Source organism: Cebus imitator, unplaced genomic scaffold, assembly GCF_001604975.1.
Source record: "Cebus imitator isolate Cc_AM_T3 unplaced genomic scaffold, Cebus_imitator-1.0 Scaffold150, whole genome shotgun sequence".
Taxonomy (NCBI): domain Eukaryota; kingdom Metazoa; phylum Chordata; class Mammalia; order Primates; family Cebidae; genus Cebus; species Cebus imitator.
Genome location: NW_016107465.1, coordinates 2332956 through 2356630, shown reverse-complemented (window position 1 = coordinate 2356630; position 23675 = coordinate 2332956). Strand labels below are relative to the sequence as shown.

Here is a 23675-nt window from a genome sequence, read left to right as displayed (position 1 = left end):
CAGTGTAGAGAGCTTTGTAATCTAACAATTACATCACAAGGTGATATGAAAAACTATATGCACATAGGATCTAGGTAGCAGAGATCGGAGAAAGTGATTAACTTTCTCAAAAATCAGGGAAGACTTCCTAGGGGAGGTTATAAGGAAATATGACTTTTCAAAGAAGGTCAGGAATTTTCCAGCTGGTTAAGGTGGGAGAGAAATATTCCAAGGAGAGTAAACAATATGTGCCCAAGGGCATGAGATAACAGATTCTTATCCTGGAGAACCCAGAAGCAATTCAGTACTATTGGAGCATAATGGAGAAACTGAAAAATAAGAAGGGGGCCAGGAAATTGAGGGTGATAAGTCCAGAGACAAAGCCAGTGGTCCTATGTGGGAAAGTTTTGAATGTTGTAATCAGTGTAGGTGACAGGGAGCCCAGAATGGAATGATCTGAGGAAACTTTGAAATTATCTTTGATAGCAGTATAGAGGGTACACCAGGAAAAAAAGAGATTGAAGCTGAGCAGTACTTCAGGAGGAAGTATGAATGGTCTAGATGAGAAACGCTGAGGGCCTCATTGAGGCAGTACTGATGAGGCTGAAAAACAGATTGGGTTGATTTTTAGGAGAGAAAATTCAGAATTGATAACGCTAGCTTGGTCTTTAGGTGTAGGCAGATAAAAAGAAGAAAAAAATAGCACTCTTATTGTTGTGTATCTCATTTGGTAAAATGTAATGCTAAGCACATAAAAACATAAAAATGCTCAGGAATAGTTCTTTAATAAGTAAGTCTCCGTAGCATTATCTGGTCTTGATTTAATTTTATTTCCAATTTTAAAATTACTTTCTATTAACTGGAACCTCCCATGCTTTATTCAGCCTCTTGGTGTGTTTCCAGTCTACAAGGATTCTCTTAATATTTCCAAATGATTTGCAAGCGGAGAACTAAAAGGTGCCTTGTTTGCCAACCACATATTTATCTATTTAGATAGGCATTGCGTAGTATTCAAAAGCCATCTGATAATAACGTTGCATGACTAAAAACAAAGAAGGAAAGATGTCAAACCTCAATACACAAGCATGAGCCTTCTTTCCATTGCAGGCCACACAGAGAAACACCACATTTTTTCTTTCTTTCTTTTTTTTTTTTTTAAGGCAGAGTCTCACTCTGTCACCCAGGCTGGAGTGCAGTGGTGCAATCTCCGCTCACTGCAACCTCTGCTTCCCGGGTTCAAGTGATTCTTCTGCCTCAGCCTCCCAAGTAGCTGGTTCTACAGGCGCACACCACCATACCCAGCTACTTTTTGTATTTTTAGTAGAGACAGGGTTTCACCATATTGGCCAGGCTGTTCTCAAACTCCTGATGTCATGATCCACATGCCTCAGCCTCCCAAAGTACTGGGGTTACAGGTATGAGCCACCATGCCCAGCCCACAATTTTTCTTAGTATTGAAGTTAATTTCAACCTCATCCAATCTTTAACTGTGTGTCATAAACACAGATTTTTTTTCATAGAAAACAATTTCCAGTCTACAGAAAGAAATGTGAAACTCAGTCTATCAGAGCTTTAGAATATCGAGGAAAATGAACACAGTATAAACAAAATTGCTTGTTTCTGTAAGCTAACTGCAATTACAGAGATGAGAAAGCCTTCCATTGATATGACAGCTATCGAGCATATATTTTTATGTTTCTAAGAATTGAAAAGAGAACTATCAGGGCTTCAGATACATTTTGAAAAGATAATGTTATTTTGAGACAGGGTCTTAGCTCTGTCACTCAGGCTGAAGTGCAGTAGCACAATCACAGCTCACTGCAGCCTTGACCTCCCAAGCTTAGGTGATCCTTCCACCTCAGCCCCCTGAGTAGCTGAGACTACAGGCACTTGTCACCATGCCTGGCTAATTTTTAAATTTTTTGTAGACATGGGAGTCTCACTATGTTGCCCAAGGTTGATGTTGAGCTCCTGGGCTCAGGCAATTCTCCTGCCTTAGCCTCCCAAAGTGCTAGGATTACAGGCACGAGCCGCCACTCCTGGCAAGGAGATAATTTTAGTTAGTTATTTTTTGAGACAGAGTTTTGCTTTGTCACCCAGGCTGGAGTACATGGTGCCATCTCAGATCACTGCAACCTCCACCTCCTGGGCTCAAGTGATTCGCCTGCCTCAGCCTCCTGAGTAGCTGGGATTATAGGTATGCACTACCACACCCACCTAATAATTGTATTTTTAGTAGAGATGGGGTTTTACCATGTTGGCCAGGCTAGTCTCGAACTCCTGACCTCAGGTGACCTGCCTGCCTCAATCTCCCAAACTGCTGGGATTACAGGTATGAGCTACCTTGCCTGGCCAAGAAGATAATTGTAAACGATCACAATTTTTGGAGGCGTATCATGCATGTACATGATGCACATGATCTCTGAAGAGTGTTTTAAAGATAAAGTCAGCAAAGTACAGCCTGTTGGCCAAATCTGACCCACCACCTGTTCTTGTAGTGGTGTGAACTAGAATAGTTTTTGCATTTTAAAATTTTTGAAAGGTTGAAAAAAATCAAAAGAATAAACTTTTATTATACATGAAAATTATCTGAAATTCAAATTTCAGTGTTCATAAATAAGGTTTTATTGGAGTACAGCTCACCCATCCGTTGTGTACCAGCTGCATTCATGCTACAACAGCAGAGCTAAGTGCTTATGACAGAGACTTTCTGGCCAACAAAGCCTAATGTACTTACTAGCTGGCTCTTTCCAGAGACTGTCAACCCTGTTTTAAGAGCTTTCCTCTAAAGAAACACAAGCCTTTAGTAAACTGAAGACTTCTTCATAAAAATTTTCTATGTCAGTGATTACATATGATAAAAAAAAGAAAATGCATGAATTTAGTAAAGATAAAATTGATATTACAGATGAAAATCATAGGCATGCCTTTAATTATATTTAGGATGCTTATTTCCCACCTTATGTCAGTAGATAGTTATAAGGACACAAAGCTTTAGGGTGGCCATTATTTTTTCTTGCATCTTGATGAACTTTGCATGACCTTGGGCTGGCTACTTTTCTCTTGTAAGCCTCAGGTTTCCTACAAAAAACAGAGTAATAGCAACACCAACCTCATGGGAGTACATTAAGTACCAAAGTGGGGAAGTGGGTTGTTTTTTTTTTTTAGAGGAATTACTTAGCTTGTTATCTGGTCGTAGGTGTGCAATAGATTATAATTATCATTCTCTGAAAATGTCACTTTCACTTTCTGGTGCTCCACTCAGTACTGCCTGTAAGGTCTGCTTTGACAAGGAAATCTGTTAGATCCTGCCACACCATCATTTTGCATAGCAAGAACCCCTCTCTGTGTTACAATCTGGAGAAAAACTGTCCTCAGGTACATGAATCCAAGAACACGCTTGACAAAAGAGTGGAAAAAGGGAAGCCTAGGAGGTCTAGAAACAAAAATCTAAGTGGCGAGCCGTGCTGGAAGGCTGGCCGGCAGCCGGAGTACAGCTTGTGAGCAGCATATCGGGATTTTTGTTTTCCATGTTAGACTCTACTCCAGCTCTTTCTATGGAGAGTCCATGGTTTTGTGATGGGTTGTTGATGAAGGAAAGCTCTATATTTTTTTAGAGTGGATGAAGTATTTGTCATTTTATTCCATTTTATTTTAACACTGCCATTTTTCTTTTATTATGCAATGTCTTAACAGCTGATGTCTCCCAGGCGAAAATTACTCAGAAAATCATGAGGGTGTGTTTCTTGGAAACTGTGATTTCTTTCTCACTGGGCTTGCCCTGCCTGTCTCCCTCCTGGGCCTACTCTGCCTTTAGAATCCTTCTGTCTGTGGATTCCTGTGGAGGAACTAGGGCCTGGTGACCTCCTGGCTCCTCAGCTATGATGCAACTTCTCTTTTCTTCTCTTATCTCAAGTAGGTCCTGAGCAGCCCAGCAGAGGTGATCTCTTCTGCTCATCAGGGGTGGTCTGGATTCAATTGATAAGAATCCTCTTTTCTTGGCCCTTACAAAACAAATCTCTGCCTAGAGACAGCTAAAGGGGAGAAAAATACCTGCAAACCAACAACTCCTTTGTACCCCCATTGAGTACAGAAAATTAGATAAAGAAAAATCAGAATACCAGGAGGCAGCAGACACCTCCACAATGCAGCTTGGAAATAAAATTTCTATAATTCTGCTCTCCTTTTATTTTTTTTAATCACATAGAAGAGTTTGCACAAATCTCATTTGTTTTCATTCCTGCATTTTTTGTGTCTTGACATTATTTTGAGGAAAATACTCTGAATTTTATCCTGGCTCCTCAATTATGGTTGAACAGGAACTGTTAATTGAGTTTAGTCATTCAAAGGAAGAACAAAGTATTTCATCATTCTTACATATTCTGGTTGGACTCGTGATTAAAGAAGACAAATAGAGACACTGACACATCAGCATAAAACCAAAAACAGTGATGCTCACAGGCATGCCTGAGAGTGGAATAATGGTGGGTGGGGGCAGGGGCTGTTTACTGGTAGGAGTAACTCTCATCATCATATTCCAGCTCATCTTCATCATCATCATCCAGCAGCCCGTACTTAAATTTCCGGTAGACTGTGCCATCCTGGCCCATGTACACGATGTCATCGTCGTCATCCTCATCATAGTCCCGATCCCTGTACTCAATCACCTGATCCTCTTCAAAGCTGGTGCTCTCCCTATAGCTACTCTTATAGGCGGAGTAAGACTTGTTGGGGTCGGCCAGCTTTTCATAGCCGGCCTTTTCTGTTGCCTGGACTCGGCCACGTGATTTCCTCCACACAACCACAGCTGCCCCGATCAGAAGGGCCAGCATCACGGAGGAAGTGATGAACAGAGCTGTCTTGAAGTGCTCAGCTGCAGGCCCAACCTTGCTTGTTCGAAGGATGCATTCTTCTGTTGGAAGAAGTCCCCAAAGGAAGAGGCAAGAGGGAAAAGGTGGAAGAAATAGAATAGAGAGAATTAGTTTCTGAGCTAGAATTTCACCTTTATTTTAAAAATCAAAAATGCTAGAATCACTGTCTCTGATTTTCCTTTGTTTAATTTTATTTTTTTGTAGAGACAGTGTCTCCTTCCGGTGCCCTGGCTGGTCTCAGACTCTTGGGCTCAAGAGATCCTCCCACCTTGGCCACCCAAAGTGCTGGGATTACAAACGTGAGCCACTGCACCTGGCCTGTCTCTGATTTTCCTAGAAGGCACACTGTATAAAATTGGAGTGTGTACCCCCTGAGAATCCTAGTCTATGTCTGACGAAGCCAATAAATCCTTCTAGAAAGGTCAGTTTCCCATTCAAAGGGAGTTCCCTTATCCCTGTATCTCCTAGGTCAGCCACCAGGTGTCCAACCTTATCAACTGATTCTTCTCTTTCCCTCTTAAGAAAATATTTCATCTTGGACCAAGCTTTAGTTATTACTAAATGCTCTATTTTATTTCCCGATTCCAACTTCTTTTCTAAGACTTGAGTCTTCTCCCAAGCTACCTTAAGCTGGGGCCAGCCTGACTGTCCCACCACTTAAGGGCAAGAGCAGATAATTTATAAAACTACCGACTTTGAGAGCCATGTGGGGCCTTCACAATTACTTAGCCCAATTTGTTGTTTGACATTTGAGGAAACTAAAGTCCACTGAGAGAAAGTGAATTGTCACACTGTCAGAGACAAGACCTTGTTTGTGGAGCAATCAGAATTCAGATCCAGGAATCCTAGCTCCATGCTACAGTCTGAAGACATTAGGACAGAAGGCTCTGACAACTGTTTTTTGGCTTCCTGGAGTTTTGTGCTCCTAGCCTGGTAGAAAAAGAAGTGCCATCTTTAAATCCTATCAACTTGAATTATAGGCAGTTTTTTTCTCTCATTATTAAGAGTTTTTTGTTTGTTTGAGATGGAGTCTCGCTCTGTCGTCCAGGCTGGAGTGTAGTAGCACAATATTTCGGCTCATTGCCACCTCCGTCTCCCAAGCTCAAGCAATTCTCATGCGTTAGCCTCCTGAGTAGCTGGGACTACAGGTTCATACCACCTTGTCTCGTTAGTTTTTGTATTTTTAGTAGAAATGGGTTTCACCATATTGGCCAGGTTGATCCCAAACTCCTGACCTTAGGTGATCCATCTGCCTTGGCCTCCCAAAGTGCTGGGATTATAGGCATGAGCCACCTTACCCAGCAATTATTAAGAGTTTGGAAATCCAGAGCTCTGACCCCTGTCATCCATCAGCCTCTGTTTTGATGCATTGATTGAGAATATGGAGTTACCAAAACTGCTTCACAGAAGGAAAGATTCAACTATAACTTTAGTGAAGAGGATGAGCTCATTTGTCTTACTTTTTATTCATTTATCCAGGTGGTATGATTTGGGTAATCAAAAAAAAAAGTCTATTTTTTTTTTTTTTCTGTTCTTTAACTCACCACATGAGAGTTTGAAAGAACCAGAGGGAAAAAACTGTCAGGCCATGTTGGATGTACAAGCTGAAATACACAGTAGGTTTTCCATAAATATTTGTTGAGCCCCTTGGGTCTCCCTTGTTCAGGGGATACTTTCATGAGAGATTCTAGGTACGTTCTACACACTAAATAAATGAATATAACACTGCTGCAAGGTGCAATGATTTTTGTTTATTAAATATTGACCAACGAGATCTGATTCATCATGACTATTTTTCTTTTTTGCTAGTGCTAAGCAAGTTTTCTATTTTATCATAATTCTCATGGGATTTTACCTATCAAGCTGAGTTTCTTCTTCTAAAGTAACAGACCTACCATTATTACATTAATCATTAGTAAGTTCAGCACAAAATTCTTCCCTGGAGAAAACATTAAAGCATTGGAGAGATTGATAAGCAATCTGTGTGTGGTACTGTGAGATAAATACTGCCTGAAGCAGTAGAATCAATATAAAAATCCTTTCGAGGTTGTTTCAGTTACGAGGGTGCCATATGCAATCATGCCTTGCTTACTATTCTCCATCCCAGGTCTGCAGAGTCAGGGTTAGCCTTTGTGATACGGTTTCTTTGAGGGGGTAGAGTGTCTCTGTAAAGAAGGATCAGGTAATCAAGAGCATTTAGACTTTGCAGATTGCTGCAGGTGTCTCATCAAGAGCCTCAGGGGCACCAGGAAAGCTGACAAGATAGTTCTTAGTTGGAACAGGCTTTCAAAAACTCTGCGCGCAGCATGCGCAAACTTCTGGTTTCATTTAAAGGTGTTAATGTTGTGAGGGTTATTATTCTTAGCTGACATAGAATGGATATTAGGCAATCAGACCCTCAATGTAGGTGTGTATGAAGAACAGAGAAAACCAGGTGCTCAAAGGGGTAGGAAAGCTAAAGGAAGGAAAATGTTTTTGGAGAGATGATACTTAAAACCCAATTGAAAATGCTGATCAAAAATAAAAAAGAAATGGCTGGTAGCAGTTATGGGTCTGGGGTTTTCTTAACTTACAAATGGACAGACTCACAAATATGGCATCTCTTTTTGTTGGTGAATGTGACTTCCGAACCCCAAGGAAATTATCTACTTCTGGTATAGAAAGTATATTTTAAGAATATATGTTTCTTTTTTGAGAAGAAATCTCTCAGTCTGAGATCTTTCTAAGTTTGTGACCAATGAGAATCAAGTACCCACACGGATGGGGTTAGATGTGGAGACAGCTGAAGGACTGGAAATTGGTAAAGGGAGTTTTACTTCTTATCCTTCAAGAAAAATTCATTTCTCAAATGTCATCAGTCTCTAATGAGAAGTCTAGGTTTGGGCTGACTTTCATGGAATGATTCTTCAACAGAATCAAGATAATATTGACATCAGCTTCCTTGATAGTTGATTCTTTTCCTTTTTTCCCCAGGAGGGAAGAATGAAAAAAGGAACAAAGTAAATTCATAAAGATAAAATGCTAGCTCTACTTGAGTAGAGCTAGTCTTGGAGGCAAGCAGAGAATTTAATTCCAGATGAGCCATTTTTTTTTTAACAAAAATTGAGACGGCATCTTGCTCTGTCATCCAGGCTGAACTGCAGTGGTGCAATCTCAGTTCACTGCAATCTCTGCCTCCTGGGCTGAAGAGATCCTCCCACTCAGCCTTCCGAGTAACTGGGATTACAGGCATGAACCACCATGCCCAGCTAATTTTTGTATTTTTAGTAGAGATAGGGTTTCTCCAAGTTTCCCAGGCTGGTCTGAAGCTCCTAGACTCAAGCGCTCTGCCCACCCTACACTCTCAAAATGCTAGGATGTGTACAGGCATGAACTCTCGAAGTACAGGCGTGAACCACCACACCCAGTCCCCAGATGAAACTTATTATTGGTGTCGACTTGGGCATGCAAATCCAATTCTTTGAGCCTCAGTCTCCTCATCTGTAAAGTGGGACTGATAATCTCTACTTGTGAAGTGAGACAATGGGCATGAAGTTTCAAGTACAGTAGGCCCATAGTAAGCACTCAATAAAAAGGTAGCCATATTGATTCTCCTGAACTTCCCATCCTCCCTCCCTCCGTTCCCATTGGCTTCCTGAGCACATGCCCTTCCTCTATATGCTGCTCTTGTTCTCCCCTCACCCATGGTGTCCTGGCAGTCACAGCAGTCCTGGGCACTGGTGGAATCAGAGGTGTTGCAGCAGTGGAGGCAGCGGCTGTCGTCCATGTGTAGCGCCAGGTTAGCAGGGCACATGGTGCAGTTCTTGGCTCCTGGTCCCTTGCATTCCATGCAACTCTCATGGCATTTTTCACAGTTAAATTTCTTTCCCTGTTAAGAGCAATCAAGAGGTTCCTTTTGAGTGCAGAGGTATTAACAAGGCACTGGAGTTTCCAGATGGCATTTATCTTGTCTCCATAAGGAGGGTGGTGTGTGGGGGACAGCAGAAGGTTGGTGTGTTCTGAGCCCATTTTAACTGTGCTGGGTGAAAGAACCAACTGTCTGTGATGGGGTGGAATCATGGCTGGGCCCTGCCCTTTGAGATCTGCTAATAACAGTGGGAGAACAGATGTCTAGAACAGTTTGGGTTAGGAACTGACAGCTCATGTTCTCAAGGACAGCTCAGGTCAAGGACTAGTTTTGTCTGGCCTACATTATTGACTTTCAGTTTAAAATATTTTACATTCATTTCCCACATCTCAAAAGTGGGGTATTTCACATGTAAATTCGTTCCTAATTTCTCTTTAGAAACTAGAAGACCTGTCAGCACTGGATTCATCACTCCCATGTGGCAATGGCCCTGATTTTCACTCTTCTATTTGACACAATCCCCAGCACTTGCTCTTTTGTCACCAACATGTAGGTGATACATCAATTTCCACTTTCCTTCAAGCTTCAAGCTTATGTTGTGGTTTTCCTTGACCCGGCATGTATGTTAGTGACCTGCTTGGCCTCTGTGCTTATTGGATTCTTGTAGTCTGGCTCCAGAATAATATATGTTGTGGCTCTGTAGCTCAAGAAGTTAAATCTCTATGGGAAGAAAGTAGAGAGATGAGAAGAAAGTGGCTTCCTTCCCGACAAGTTATTCCTTGACTGGCACTGGAAATGTGGGTTAGGGAAGATGAATTCCTATTTTACTTCTGTAACTTGGAAGTATGGTATGATAGAAAAGGAAGGACTATAAATTGCTTTTATTGAGCACCTTGGCATGTTTCAGGCACGGCTAAGGTGCTTTCTCAGTTGTATTATCTCGTCGAATCCTGTATCTCATGTATTATCACATCCTTCAGGTTTAATCCCAGCTTTGTTACTTACCGCTCATATAATCTTTCTTTTTTTTTTGAGACAGGGTCTCACTTTGTTGCCAAGTCTGGAGTGCACTGGTGTGATTGGGTTCAAGCAATACTCCTTCCTCAGCCCAACAAACAGCTGGGACTACAGGTGTGTGCCACCACACCTGGTTAATTTTTGATTAAGATGGGGTTTCGCCATATTGACCAGTCTGGTCTCGAGCTCCTGACCTCATGATCTGCCCGCCTAGGCCCTCCAAAGTGCTGGTGTGAGCCACTGTGCCTGGTGTGAGCTACTATGCCTGGCTGGTAGAAGATTTTAAAATATTAAACATACACTATTTCTATAATATGAGAATTTTGGGACTTTTTGATTGCCCCGAATGACATGCAGGAACTAAGCTCATGTTCCTCTCTAGAGAGAGCAGAAGGCCCCGCACCCCCAGCCCTTCATACCTCTCCCACTCTGTATTCTCCAACAAGACATTCCGAGGTGCAGATCCCTCCCATGAGGTGGTAACTCCACACACAGGTTAGGCAATTCAACGCTCCTTTTCCTGAAAGAAAAAACGCTTTAAGTTATGATATTGACCTTAGATTTCAACCTCTGTCTTTGTTCCGGAACACTTAAAAACAAGGAATATGTCAAGCAAATTGAAGAAGAAGGATGAATTGATTGACGATCTGAAAAAGAAAGAAATCTCCCACACAAAGTAAAAATTATATAATTAGTTCAATCGATGTAGATTCTCAGTCTGAAAATTGAGGATTTAGGGATGACAGATCTTTTATTACAGCAAGAGAAAAGATTTTCAGAGAGTGAGATATCATGTAGAAAGTGTATAAAACCGTTATTCGTCCTTCTGCTTATTGCTTAGCTAGTGTGGAGGATGTTACTAGCTGTTTGGATGATTGCAATACTCAGTGCATAAATCATGAATAGACAATTTCTAATTGAGAAATAACACTGAACTTGGCACTTAAAATGCTAGGGCTGAAAGGATTTAGCAGGTCATTTTGTTTGGCGGTTCTTAATTTTGGGGTCATGATGATGGTGATAGATTCCTTTGAAATTCTCTTGAAAGCTGTAAGTTCTCTTCTCAGAAATTTGACATGTATTTCTTATTTATTTTTCATTTTAAAAATATTAAGAAATGAAAGCTAAGGCCCAGACATGTAATGTCACCTATCCAGGGTTACACAGGTGGTGGTCAAGATTCAGATTCAAGTTTGCTGACTTATAACCTCTTGATCTTTCTTTCTTTTTTGTTTTGTCTTATTTTTTGAGATGGAGCCTCTTTATGTTGCCCAGGCTGTTCTCAAACTCCCGGTCTCAAGGAATCCTCTTGCCTCAGCCTCCAAGTAGCTGGGATTACAGATGTGTGCAACTGCTCCTTGCTGAGGTGCTCTTTCTACCACACCATTTACTTTATCACATGAGCCACCAAATAGAGGAGGAGATCTGGATCTATAGCCCCTGTTTCCTATGGAGGCAATACTCTTCTCTTCTAATTCAGACACCCCAAAAAGGACAGGCCCAAACATTTCTTCTATGCAGGTATCAAGGGATAATAACTTATGGAAAGTTTGGGGACAGGAGACCTAAATCTAGCTCATTCTGTTAGGAATTCCTGAGCATTTTGCTGATAATTTTCAAATGGGAGCATCAGATTAATGGGCATAGAATATGCCCAGTATTGTAAGTAGGAACTTGATATAGGTCTTCCCATCAGAACAATCCTGTAAAGGGTGGTTTTTGAACTTGAAGTAGAACCATGAATCTGTCCTTTACATTCACAATGTAGTTAAATTGCTTTTCATGGCCGATCTGTGAGCTCAATCATTTATAATGTTTCTGTGGAAAAATAAATTCTGAGCTCTAACAACAGCTTAGAGAATAAACACCTTTACCACTGAACTGCTTCTTAGGTTGGAAGCTGCCTGTAGTGATATAAATTCAAAGCCACTTTACTTTTACCTTAGCTCTAGCTTCGTACAGAATTTCCTGCATGTTCTGGAACATTATTGTGGTCACTGATGGAAGAATCAATCTTCTCTTATTTCCATTCTTCCTTTTTCCCATTCTACATTTTCCTAAAATATAGCTTAGATGTCTTACTTCAGTTTTTAACATAAAAGAGAGGTTTTTGTTTTTTTTTTTTTTCAATGACGAGAAATTAAGGTAGACACATGCTCTCACTTTAATGTGGAATCTAAAACAATTGAACTCATAGAAGTAGAGAATAGAATGGTGGTTACTGGAGGCTGGGGGGACTGGGGAGATGGTGGTCAAAGGTTATAAGGTTCTAGTCAGACAGGAAGAATATGTTTTTGGAATCTATTATATCTCGTGATTATACTTAATAATGTACTTTAAAAATTGGTAAGAGTAAATTTCAGATGTTCTTATCACAAAAATGAGTAAGTATTTGAGGTGACGAACTCATGTTTTTTTTTCTCCAATTGCCTTCACAGGAAACAGAGGCTGTAAATTTGGACCTCCTCTATCTGGTGGCTAAGGCAGATAGTGTGGTAGAAAGAGCACCTCAGCAGGGCACAATTGCACACATCTGTAATCCTAGGCTGTTGCCCAGGCTAGATTGCAATGGTGTAATCATGGCTCACTGCAGCCTCGACCCCCTGGGATCAGGTGATCCTCCTACCTCAGCCTCCTGAGTAGCTGGGACTACAGGTATACATACCATACCCAGCTAATATATATTATTTATTTTTATTTTTACTTTTGAGACGGATTCTTGCTTTGTTACCCAGGCTGGTACAGTGGTGTGATCTGGACTCACTGCAACCTCTGTCTACCAGGTTCAAGCAATTAGCCTGCCTCAGCCTCCCGAGTAGCAGGGACTACAGGCATGCACCACATCTGGCTAATTTTTTGTATTTTCAGTAGAGGTGAGGTTTCACCATGTTGGCTAGGCTGGTCTCGAACTCCTGACCACAAGTGATCCTCCTGCCTTGGCCTCCCAAAGTGCTGGGATTACAGGCATGAGCCACTGAGCCTGGCCACATTTTGTTTATTTTTTTTGTAGAGATGAGGTCTCACTATGTTGCCCAGGCTGGTCTCAAATTCCTGACCTCAAGTGATCCATCTACCTTGGCCTCCCCAAGTGCTGGGATTACAGGTGTGAGCCACTGTGCCTGGCCTGATGTACATGTTAATTAGCTTGACTTAATTATTCCACATTGTATATACATAGATCATGACATCGATTTGTACCCTATAAATATATATAATTATAATTTTTCAATTTACAATAAAATAAAGTAAGAGTAGAAAACACTAAAAGAGGGAGAACAGGCCATAGCTAGGTTAGGTCACAAAATTCCTTCATTAACGTTGGTTAAATTTTTTTTTTTTTTGAGACAAAGTTTTACTCTCGTTAGTAGAGATGGGGTTTCACCATGCTGGCCAGGCTGGTCTCGAACACCTGACCTCAGGTGATCCACCCACCTCAGCCTCCCAAAGTGCTGAGATTACACGTGTGAGCCACCGTGCCCGGACACTGTTTGTTACATTTTTCTCGAAGACCAACAATAAACTGTCTGAGGCCCAGATCCCAGTCAATACCCGAGGGCACTACATGTCAGCTTTGGGTGACAAATCAGAGACTTCATTTACATCTCCTGCACTGATTTATTTTCAAACCTGCACACTTAGGGTACCCACAATCTTTTGCAAAGGCAGTTTGTTAATTTCCAGAATGCTTTTTATTATTTTAAAGTTTAATATCCTACATCTATCATTGCTTCTAAGGATCTGCAGGGTCTTTGGGACCTAAAGGACAGGCATTTTGGCATTGCTTTAAAACTCAGAGCAGCTCACCATCTGCTCTCCTTCAGACTGAACCCCATGGGATGAATTCAGCAAATGCGAAGCAACTTCTGAGCTCTGCTCATGAGCCTCAGTCCACACAGAAAGATGCATCTTGGGAGAGTTAAGAGGCTTTGGTTACTCAGCCTGGATTTTGATTCCAAACCATTTTATGAGGAGAGGAAACAATAACACAAAATCAAAAAACAAAAACAAAATAGAAAAATAAAATTTTATGAGGAGGATAAGTAAAAAGTTAAGTGTGTAAAGGCAAGGAATGACCTAATTACGAAGGTATCAGTTACAGAGAAAGGTACATATTAGGCCTGAGTATGCTACGTTTTCCCAGTCTACCCCTCCTTCCATGCTTTTACATATTTTTCTTTTCAATAACCTAAAATTGTTGGGCAGTCCAAAGTGAATAAAATATATAGTTGGTAATTTCTTATTTAGGTTGCAAAATTTTTCCTGATTCTTTCATGCATCCTCATTTCTTACTATGAGAACTAATGACTTAAGGAAGGAACTCATCTTTTCTTCTACCTAGTTTATTCCCACGAGAAAAACCTGTCTCCAGATTTTGTATCTATATGTTGCAAAACCAGATGATAGCACAACATCTTCCTAACCAGCAAGGGACATGTGCGCCATAGCAAAGAAAGGACTGCTCACTGCAAAGAATTATATGAAAAAATAACATTAAATAGAAAATAAAAATTAAAAAGAATGATAGCAGAAAAAATGAGCATCAAAGACAGAGAACTTCAACTTGGCAAGTTCATGGGTTGATGTCAAATATGGGAGGAAGAGGTACGAACACTCCAGAGGGCTGCAAGATTCATCCACTAACTCCCGTTCTAGAATGCTTTCTATTATTTTAAAGTTTAACACCCTACAGATGTGTTATACTTTATTAATTTTTGTTTTTGAGACAGACTCTTGCTTTGTTGCTCAGGCTGGAGTACGGTGGTAAGATCTCAGCTCACTGTAAACTCTTTCTCCCAGGTTCAAGCCATTTTCCTGTAATTCTCATCCCTTGAATACAATCTCAAGGATACTGTGAGGATGAACTTTTGAGATTGCTAATGCCCAAAACCATCATCCTTAATTCACCCAGGAAATCTCAAAGCCAAATAAAGACATGTATAGTATTTCTATAGTATAAGGCCACAGTAACCAAAATAGCATGGCACTGATAGAAAAACAGACACATAGACCAATGAAAAAGAATAGAGAACCCAGAGATAATGCCACACACCTACAACCATCTGATTTTTGACAAAGTCGACAAAAATAAACAATGGGAAAAAGAATCTCTGTTCAATAAATGGTGCAGGGATAGCTGGCTAGCCATATGCAGAAGAATAAAACTAGATCCCTTACAATCACCATATAGGTGATAACTCAAAATGGATTAAAGATTTAAATGTAAGACTTCGGCCAGATGTGGTGGCTCATGCCTGCAATCTGAGCACTTTGGGAGGCCAACGTGGGCTGATCACTTGAGACCATGAATTTGAGACCAGCCTGGCCCACATGGTGAAACCCAGACTCTACTAAAAATAGAAAAATTAGCTGGGCTTGGTGGTGTGTGTCTCTAGTCCCAGATAAGAGGCTGACGCAGGAGAATTGCTTGAACACAGGAGGCAGAGGTTGCAGTGAGCCGAGATTGCGCCACTGCACTCCAGCCTGGGCAACATAGCGAAACTCTGTCTCAAAAACAAACCAAAAATAAGCCAGGGGTGGTGGTGTATGCCTGTAGTCCCAGTTACTTGAGAGGTTGAGGCACGAATATTACTTAAACCCGGGATGCAGAAACTGCAGTGAGCCGAGATTGCATCGCTGCACTTTAGTCTGGGCGACAGTGTGAGACTCTGTCTCAAAAATAAAATTAATAAAATAGATGGGAACAATAGACATTGGGAAATACAAGAGCAGGGAGAGAAGGAGTGGGGCAAGAGTTGAGAAACTACATATTGGGTACTATGCTCACTTCTTGTGTGACAGATTCATTTATACTCCAATCTTCAGCATTGTGCAATATACCTTTGAAACAAACGTGCACATATACCCCCAATCTAAAATGAAAGTTGAAAAAAATGTATTGGTTTTCAAACTGCGCTTACAATATCATGAATCATTGCTCTAATCCCCACAAATAACTTCAAAGGCTGGTGTTGTCCTGTTTTGACTGGTTGACAGTAAAAGACATTAGCTTACCTAATGATGGTTGCTTAATCTTAATTAGAAACCAAGTACCCCCCGCTGCACTGCGCTGCTCACTGCACAACACTAGTGGCTGGAATTAGGGTTGTCTGATTTCACAAATGAAAATATTTTATCGGGCAGCTCTATTTGGGATAAAGGTCTCACACATCCAATAATCATGGTAACAGAGATAACTTCAACTTTTCAAAAAATCAAATAGCCAATATTTACCACCATATGGCCAATGACAGTATCAGCTTCCCACCACTCCCATCCCACCCCCAATTCAGTGTATTTTCTCATCTGTTATCTAATTCTGGTTAGACGTTTTGAGCGTTAACCATATGTGTTTCTGGAATGAAAAAGAGATAACATGGATTAATGAGTAGTTACTGCTGTTTGTTTGGAAGGCTAATTCTTTCATGGGCGGGAGTCAATTGCGAATGGACACAATTTGGGAACCACCATATGGTAGAATTTTAATGGAGTTGCCTTAGGGGCTTCCTGGGAATAGTGGGGAGGGGCATCAGATGGGGCTCTGAGGTGGATCCTCTGCTTCCACCTGAGCAGCTCTGCCTGGATCAGTTTACCTAATAGGGTTCAGCCTCAGATTTTATCTGAGGAAGGTGGCCACTGCTAAAATACCATTTGAAACCATTGCTCTAGATTATTACTGTGGTGTCCAATATAGTAGCCACTACAGGTGGCAACTGAGCACTTGAAATATGGCTAGTGCAACTTGAGTTGTGCTGTACATGTAAAATAAAATATCTTGGTAACATGTATGTAGATTACATGTTCAAATATTTTGCATAAATGTGTACAATTAAAATAATACTTGTTTATTTTCATTTTTTAAACATCATTACTAAAAATTTTAAATCACATTTTATTTCTCTTGGATAGTGCTGATACACCACTAAGTACAATTACACAAATTAAACTAGCCTGGGCTGCGGGGACCTTGGCTGGTTTGTTCACGGTTGTATGAACATTGCACCATAAATAAATGGATGAATGAATACACAGAGTACTAAAGGAATATAGAACGAAGGGTCTAGGGGAGGCTTTCTGAAGGAAGTGATGACTCTAATGGATCCAAACGAGGTAGTCAGGTGGAGCAGGCTGGAAAAAGTATTCCAGAGAGGGAAAGTGGGTGAGGTTGGCTCAGGTTTACAGCAACTAACTATGCCTGGATTAGAGGATAGGAGAGGAGATGGGGAGAGATGAGGCTGAAGATGAGAAGAGATCTGTGTTGACGGGCCTCATATGCAAAGATACTAAATTAAAATTCTATCCTGGCTGGGTGTGGTGGCTCACACTTGTAATCCCAGCACTTTGGGAGGCTGAGGCAGGCAGATCACTTGAGGTCAGGAGTTTGAGAGACCAGCTTGGCCAACATGGCAAAACCCCGTCTCTACTTAAAATATATATATATATATATACACAAAATTAGCCAGGAGTGGTAGTGTGTGCCTATAATCTTAGTTACTTTGGAGGCTGAGGCAGGAGAATCACTTGAACCCAGGAAGCAGAGGTTGCAGTGAGCCAAGATTGTGCCACTGCACTCCAGCCTGGGTGACAGAGCAAGACTCTGTCTCAAAAACAAAACAAAAGAAAACAAAATTCTATCCTAAGGTCAGTGGAGAGTTGTTTTTAAGTGGAGGTCAGTCATATTTGTTGTGTAAAGAGATCAGTTTAAGAGCCTATGGAAGACCGATTTATTATAGGCTGACTAATGCTAAAGATAGGAAGACCAACTAAATAATTGGTAAACTATTCAGATAATGAATGGTGAGTCTGAACTACGGCAGTGACACTAGAATACCAAGAGAGTGGAGATGGAGTTAGGAGACATTTAAGGGGTAGATTTGGCAAGATTTGGGGACAAACTGAATGTGGGGATTGAGAGAGGGGGAGGAGCAGAGGGTAATGGCCAGGTTACAGTCTCAGGCAACTGGGTGAATGGTGGAGCCATTTATCCAGACAGGGAGCATCAGAACAAGTGGTTTGGGAGTGGGGTGAGTAGTTGGAGGTGTCTGTTGAGCATCCAATTAGAGATATTCGGTCAGCAACTGGATGTATGGAACTGGAGCTCAGGAAAACCATTTGGGAAAAAGAGACAGATTTGGAGATACCAAGACATAGGTAATATTGGAAGCCACCTAAACTTGGAGATGGCCGTATTCACGTGTACTTGGGAAGAAGTTATTTTAAAATATAATGTCATCAAGATACTGTTTCGGAGTTTCAGCTCAGTAGCTAAGCAGAAATGTGCTGACGGTCTTCTCCCAGTGTGGGGGAATACGTGACTTCTCATCTTGTTTTCCCTAATTCTTGGCATTTCTATGTTATCAACCTATTGCCTCAAGATGAATCATTTGGGAAGGAAACAACCACCACCACCACCAGGATTAGAAGCAGGCTCTAACAGGTTGGCCTTTGCTTGTTTCATCTAAAAGTCTTAAGTGTCCCTCCTGCCATCCCACCAGGCATTTTGATTAGTAGAGTGAGGCTGGGCAATAATTTGGGGTATAATCCTCTTCCAAGAATCTGATTATCCATTAGTAACGCATATGCATTAAAAATAATATTTGATAAGTTCAGGTTCTGACATCCCATTCACATTAAACATAATGAAATTATAGAATAAATATAAAGAGAGAAACAAAAGATAGATGGCCTTACAAAGAAAATGAAATCTCTTTGGAACATGAAGGAAACATAAATGCAAAATGGTAGTCAGATTCAAGCCATCCACCTTCTCTGCTCCAGGACTAGGAGTAGGCAATGGTGGCTGTGAGTTTACCTTTTCTACCAAATTAGGAACTAAAAGCGTTTTACATAAGACCAGGGCCCAAATCTAGGCTTAGAGCTTAAATCGGGAGTCAGGTTGGGACTCTGCCTTTGTAGACATAACCTCCTGACAAGAACTCCCCTGAGCTCCTAATTGAATTGCTGTTGGGATCTGTATTGTCATCAATATCACCTCCAGGAATACTGGAACATTTTGTTTCTGGACTGAGTTTCAGGTTGGAGAGAGGGATAGAGTTAGTGAAAAAATTTCTAGACTGTGAGAAGCAAAGATAAAAGAAGAGATAGAGGGAGTAAAGAACCAAAACCAAAATATTTCATTTACAAGGAGCTTAAGACCAGCATTCCAAAGTATACAGATAAAATGAATGCTCAGAAAGATGACAGGCCAGGTGCAGTGGCTCATGCCTGTAACATCAGCACTTTGAGTGTCCAGGATGGGAGGATTGCTTGAGCCCAGGAGTTCAAGATCAGCCTGCGCAACATAGCAAGACTTTGTCTCTCTTATAAAATAAAGTTAAAAAAGAGATGATAAACACAATCAACAATTAGAACATGAATTTACATCAGATAATATTGATATAAAAACATTGGACAAAGTCTTTAAAATTGGTATAAGATGTCCATAAATAAATGAAGACATAGTATCTATAAATAAATTATAAGACACAAAAAGATCAAAAATAAAAATGGCTAAGAAAAAGAAACAATTAGAAATCTTTTTTTTTTTTTTAAGGCATGGCCTCACTCTGTCAGCCAGGCTGGAGTGCAGTGACACAATCACAGCTCACTGCTGCCTTGACATCCCTTGCTCAAGTGATCCTCCCACCTCAACCTCCCGAGTAGCTGGAATTAGAGTTGTGTGCCACCATGTCTGACTAATTTTTGTATTTTTTTGTAGAAACAGGATTTCGCTATGTTGCTTAGGCTGGTCTAAAACTCCTGGGCTCTAGTAATCCTCCTACCTCAGCCTTCCAAAGTGCTTGGATTACAGGTATTAGCCACTGCAACTGCCAATTAAAAATCTCAAAAGTAAAAACATAGTCACTTAAATTAAAAACAAAAAAATATATGGGTTGGACTTTAGATTGAACACAGAGAACAAATCAGGGAATGAAATGGAGTGCCAAAGAATTAACCTAGTATAACTCACATAGAGTCGAAGAGGTAAAATATATAAGAGTAGGTAGGATACAAATGACAGGTCAATAAACTCTACATTGCATTTAATAGAAATTCCACAAAAGGAGTTTGGAGGGGAGAGTAGAGAAACAATTTTTGAAGATCTAATAGTTGAACATTTTTTAATTTGCAAAAAGACATTAGGAGTATGTTTCCTATACATTCATTCATTCATTCATTCAGTGAACACTTAATGAACACTTACGTTTTACACTCTAGAGTAGAAACAAGGAATACACAATGAATGTAGTATAATCCTTGCCTTTGCTTGGGGGACTCACAATTAGTAGGAGACATGGACATGTTTAATTAAAATGTAATATAAAATTTCTATGAGAAAGCCATGTATTACAGAATTAAGGAGGAAGAATACTCTTGAGAGGACTAACAAAAGCTTCACGGAGGAGATGGGATGATACTCAAGCTGAATCTTTAAGTTGAGAGTTCCCTAGAGCATTGTTTTTCAGGAAGATGAAACAAAGTCAATAGAGGCATGAAAGAGCATGGCATATTTGGTGGTTTCTGAGTGGTTCTGGGTAATTCCAGGTGGTTCCAGCTTCTAGAATACATGGAAGAAGAGTCCTTAAGACATATGTTAAAGAGATTGATGGGAAAATCTTAATTACCTTTCAAATATAAGAACACTTACTGGTCTGAGCGTTGGCTCACATTTGTAAATCCCAGTACTTAGGGAGGCTGTGGTGGGTAGATTACGAGGTCAGGAGTTTGAGACCAGCCTGACCAACATGGTAAAACCCCATCTCTACTAAAAATACAAAAATTTTCCAGGTGTGGTGGTGCACACCTGTAAGCCTAGCTACTCAGGAGGCTGAGGCAGGATAATCGCTTAAAACCAGGAGATGGAGGTTGCAGTGAGCCCAGATTGCACCACTGCACTCCAGCCTGTGTGACAGAGCAAGACTCCATCTCAAAACAAAAACAAAAACAAAAAAAGAAAGAAAACACTTATTAAAAGTTTATTGTAGGGTAATAAGTAAATGCATAGAATGGAGAGATATACCATATTCACAAATATGATAACTCAGGATTATAAAGATGGGTTTTTCTCCAAAATAAATTCAATGCAATGCCACTCAATATCCAAATACATTTTAAAAATGAAAGATTTTTAAAAAATGAAACTTGACTGATTACATATTTACATAAAAGAACTAAAAATAGCCGAGATAATTTTGAAAAGAACAGGAATGTAACCTACCAGCTAATACATTTTTCTAGAAAGTTTTAACAAAATGTAGACGTACTTCTTTCTTAAATACTGGGAAGCATTCATGGCAATCACATTTATGGAAAGATGTAAAGAAAAATGAGAAATTGGAATTTTAGGACAATCATTCTGGCATTAGTGTACCAGATGACCTGGTGTGGGGGCAAGATTCAGACGTGGTCACCAGCAGCTGCTTCAAAAGGTGTGATACTAAATACTGAGAATGGAAAATGAGGGTAGTGAGAATGGAAGAAGATGTCATTAGATAACTATTTGGGAAAGAGAATCAACAGACCTTGAAGTTTCGCTTTGTTGGAGGTGGGTGGGTTGGGCGGGTGACAAGGGAAGGAGAAGAGTCGAGGAGAACTTCACAGTATTGGCCCAGGCTCGTGGGTAGATGGTGAGCCCTAAGGATCTCTGGGACAGGCAACTAGGCTTCTGTAAAAGAGGCATGGAGCTTGGGAGAGTTTGAGGCAGAAGTCTCAGGGAATAGTGAAAGTAATGAAAATAAACAGGTTTCCTCCAGTGATTCAACAGGTAGAGTAGGAAAATGATGAGTAGGCGAACAATACTTCCTCAAGGAGATGATGCCTGTCTCTGGGCCTTGAAGGATGGGGGATGGGCAGGAGCAGCTCAGGTTAGAGGGAAGGTGCGGAAGTTAAGAGCAAACAGAGGGCACTGATGCTGGAGAGGATGACACATGAGGTGAGAAGGCAAGAGGAACCTCCAGGTGGTGAGAAGAGAGAAAGGGGCAAAGAAGAAAGAAAACCTTTTCATTTTTCTACACCACATGCAAAATGACAGACTCTCACCTTTGCATTGATCGCAAGTCGGATGGCATCTCTCACAGGTCTGTGTCCTTTGCTCGGCATAATAATGGTCTGGGCAGGTGCGATGACATTCTCCTTTGGAGCGAAGTAGAAAGAAAAATGTATCGCAAGACAGGCAGTCTGTGGGCTGTGGGCCCTGGCACGTCTTGCAGCTCCTGTTGCACCTCTCACACCGGCCGGTGGAGTTTTCTGCGTAATATCTGAAACCAAGGGAGAAGAAAAGATGGAATACGAAGCTTTGCTCCTAAATTGGTTGTGGTGGAAAACATGGTAGTCAGGTTTCATTTAAAAGCTGGGTGACTTTCGCCTCTTTACCTGACTCATTAGATCACCGCTAACGCCACTAATGAATCCAACAATTCCCAGTGTTCTTACCTGTAAATGGGCCAATCCCTCCCCTACTATTTGTGAAAATTAAATTGGGCAACACATATGAAAAGACCCACTGCTTATCACACCTTGTAACACCTACATCGTTACTAGCTACCATTGCCTTTTTGTTCCAGGTGCCTCTCCAAATTCATGCTTTAAGTTGTGGTTAATAGGATTTTTTTTTTTTTTTTTTTTTAAATAGAGATGGGTATCTCACTATGTTGGCCTGGCCATTCAGAGATACATTTAAAACATCCATCCAGGCCAGGTGCAGTGGCTCAAACCTGTAATCCCAGCACTTTGGGAGGTTAAAAGAAGGTAAAGAAATTCCTGCTAAGGATGAACTTCTAAAGGTCATCTGATTCATCTCTGTATCTCTAGACATCAGCACACTAAACCTATCCTAGAAACCTAAAGGTTCATCTTTGGTTTCTCTGGTGCAAAACTACAGGTCCCAGTAGGATTTTTTGGTAGACTAATTCAGCTCCATGAACTTGCTGAAAACTCATACCATGCCTAGGTTATGGTGAGCCTTCCTCTATTTAGCCACCTGTCACTGATCTGAGTGAGTACACTTGTAACTTAGCGGCCCAGCTTGTGGTAACTTGAGACTTGCTTCACTGTCTGCAGTTATGTGAAGAACAATGACTACCACGTGCCAATCTGGACTGAGGTATCCGAGAGACAAGGCAATGATGGGCTGAATAGTTGACAAAGGCCACATAAGACTCAAGAAACCATCAGGGAAAAGTGAAATCTACACAGAGCAGAGGGGATACATGGGATTAGAGCCAGAAGATCAAATTTTTACTCCTGGCTCTGCCATGTATTAGTAGCTACGTGACTTCGGGCAAGTCACTTACCCCTCTGGGCCTCAGTTCCTTCATCTGTAAAATGAAGAGAACTCATATCAACCTCATGAGATTGTTGCAGAATCAAATCATAATGTAAAGACACATTGTGAGTGGAAATACTTTGTAACTCTTAAGCAGTATCCCAAAAATTTTTTAAGCTAATGTTTTTATTATAGGTTGTTATAAAGATGAAAAGCATCAGTAGGAACTCTGGAAAAGAAAGCTTATCAATTCCAACTAGGGTTTTAAAGTTATCAAGGAGTAATGCTGAAAGAAACAATGAAGAGTTTATTGGATCAGATTAAAAGAGTACAATACCACTGCTTGCTCTGAGGACTCATCTCTTGAGCTTCCCAGCCTTGAAAAGCATCTCGTGCATAAGCACAAGCAATAACCCAGGCTTCAAAGAAACGACTCTGAGTTAAACACCAAAATAATTATGTGGGTTGGGATAGGGTGCAGAGAAGTATATGCCTACTTTTCCAAGGCAGAGGTTTAACATAAGAGGCTTATGTCAAGCATGTGGAACACTGATTTTATAAAAGGAAGAGTTCTCCTCTTACACCTCATGAATATTCCATTTCTTCTTTATTAAAGAGATTTATGACAACCTGTGCCTCTCCCCACCAGTCCTGGGTAACTTCACATACTGTGGAACAATTGTCTTCTTTTTTTTTTTTT

General features: G+C 40.7%; 1 protein-coding gene across 1 annotated transcript in view; it reads right to left on the bottom strand.

Moving 5' to 3' along the window:
* Window positions 1-2580: 2580 nt before the first annotated feature.
* The window catches only part of PCSK5 (proprotein convertase subtilisin/kexin type 5), a 461778-nt gene continuing 440683 nt past the window's right edge, over window positions 2581-23675 (bottom strand). The window contains exons 35-38 of the mRNA XM_037743744.1: window positions 21751-21968; window positions 10134-10234; window positions 8532-8718; window positions 2581-4891 (exon numbers count right to left, since the gene is read on the bottom strand). Coding sequence (XP_037599672.1) covers window positions 4485-4891; window positions 8532-8718; window positions 10134-10234; window positions 21751-21968 — 913 coding nt within the window. The 3' untranslated portion in view covers window positions 2581-4484. The remainder of the gene's footprint in view (window positions 4892-8531; window positions 8719-10133; window positions 10235-21750; window positions 21969-23675) is intronic.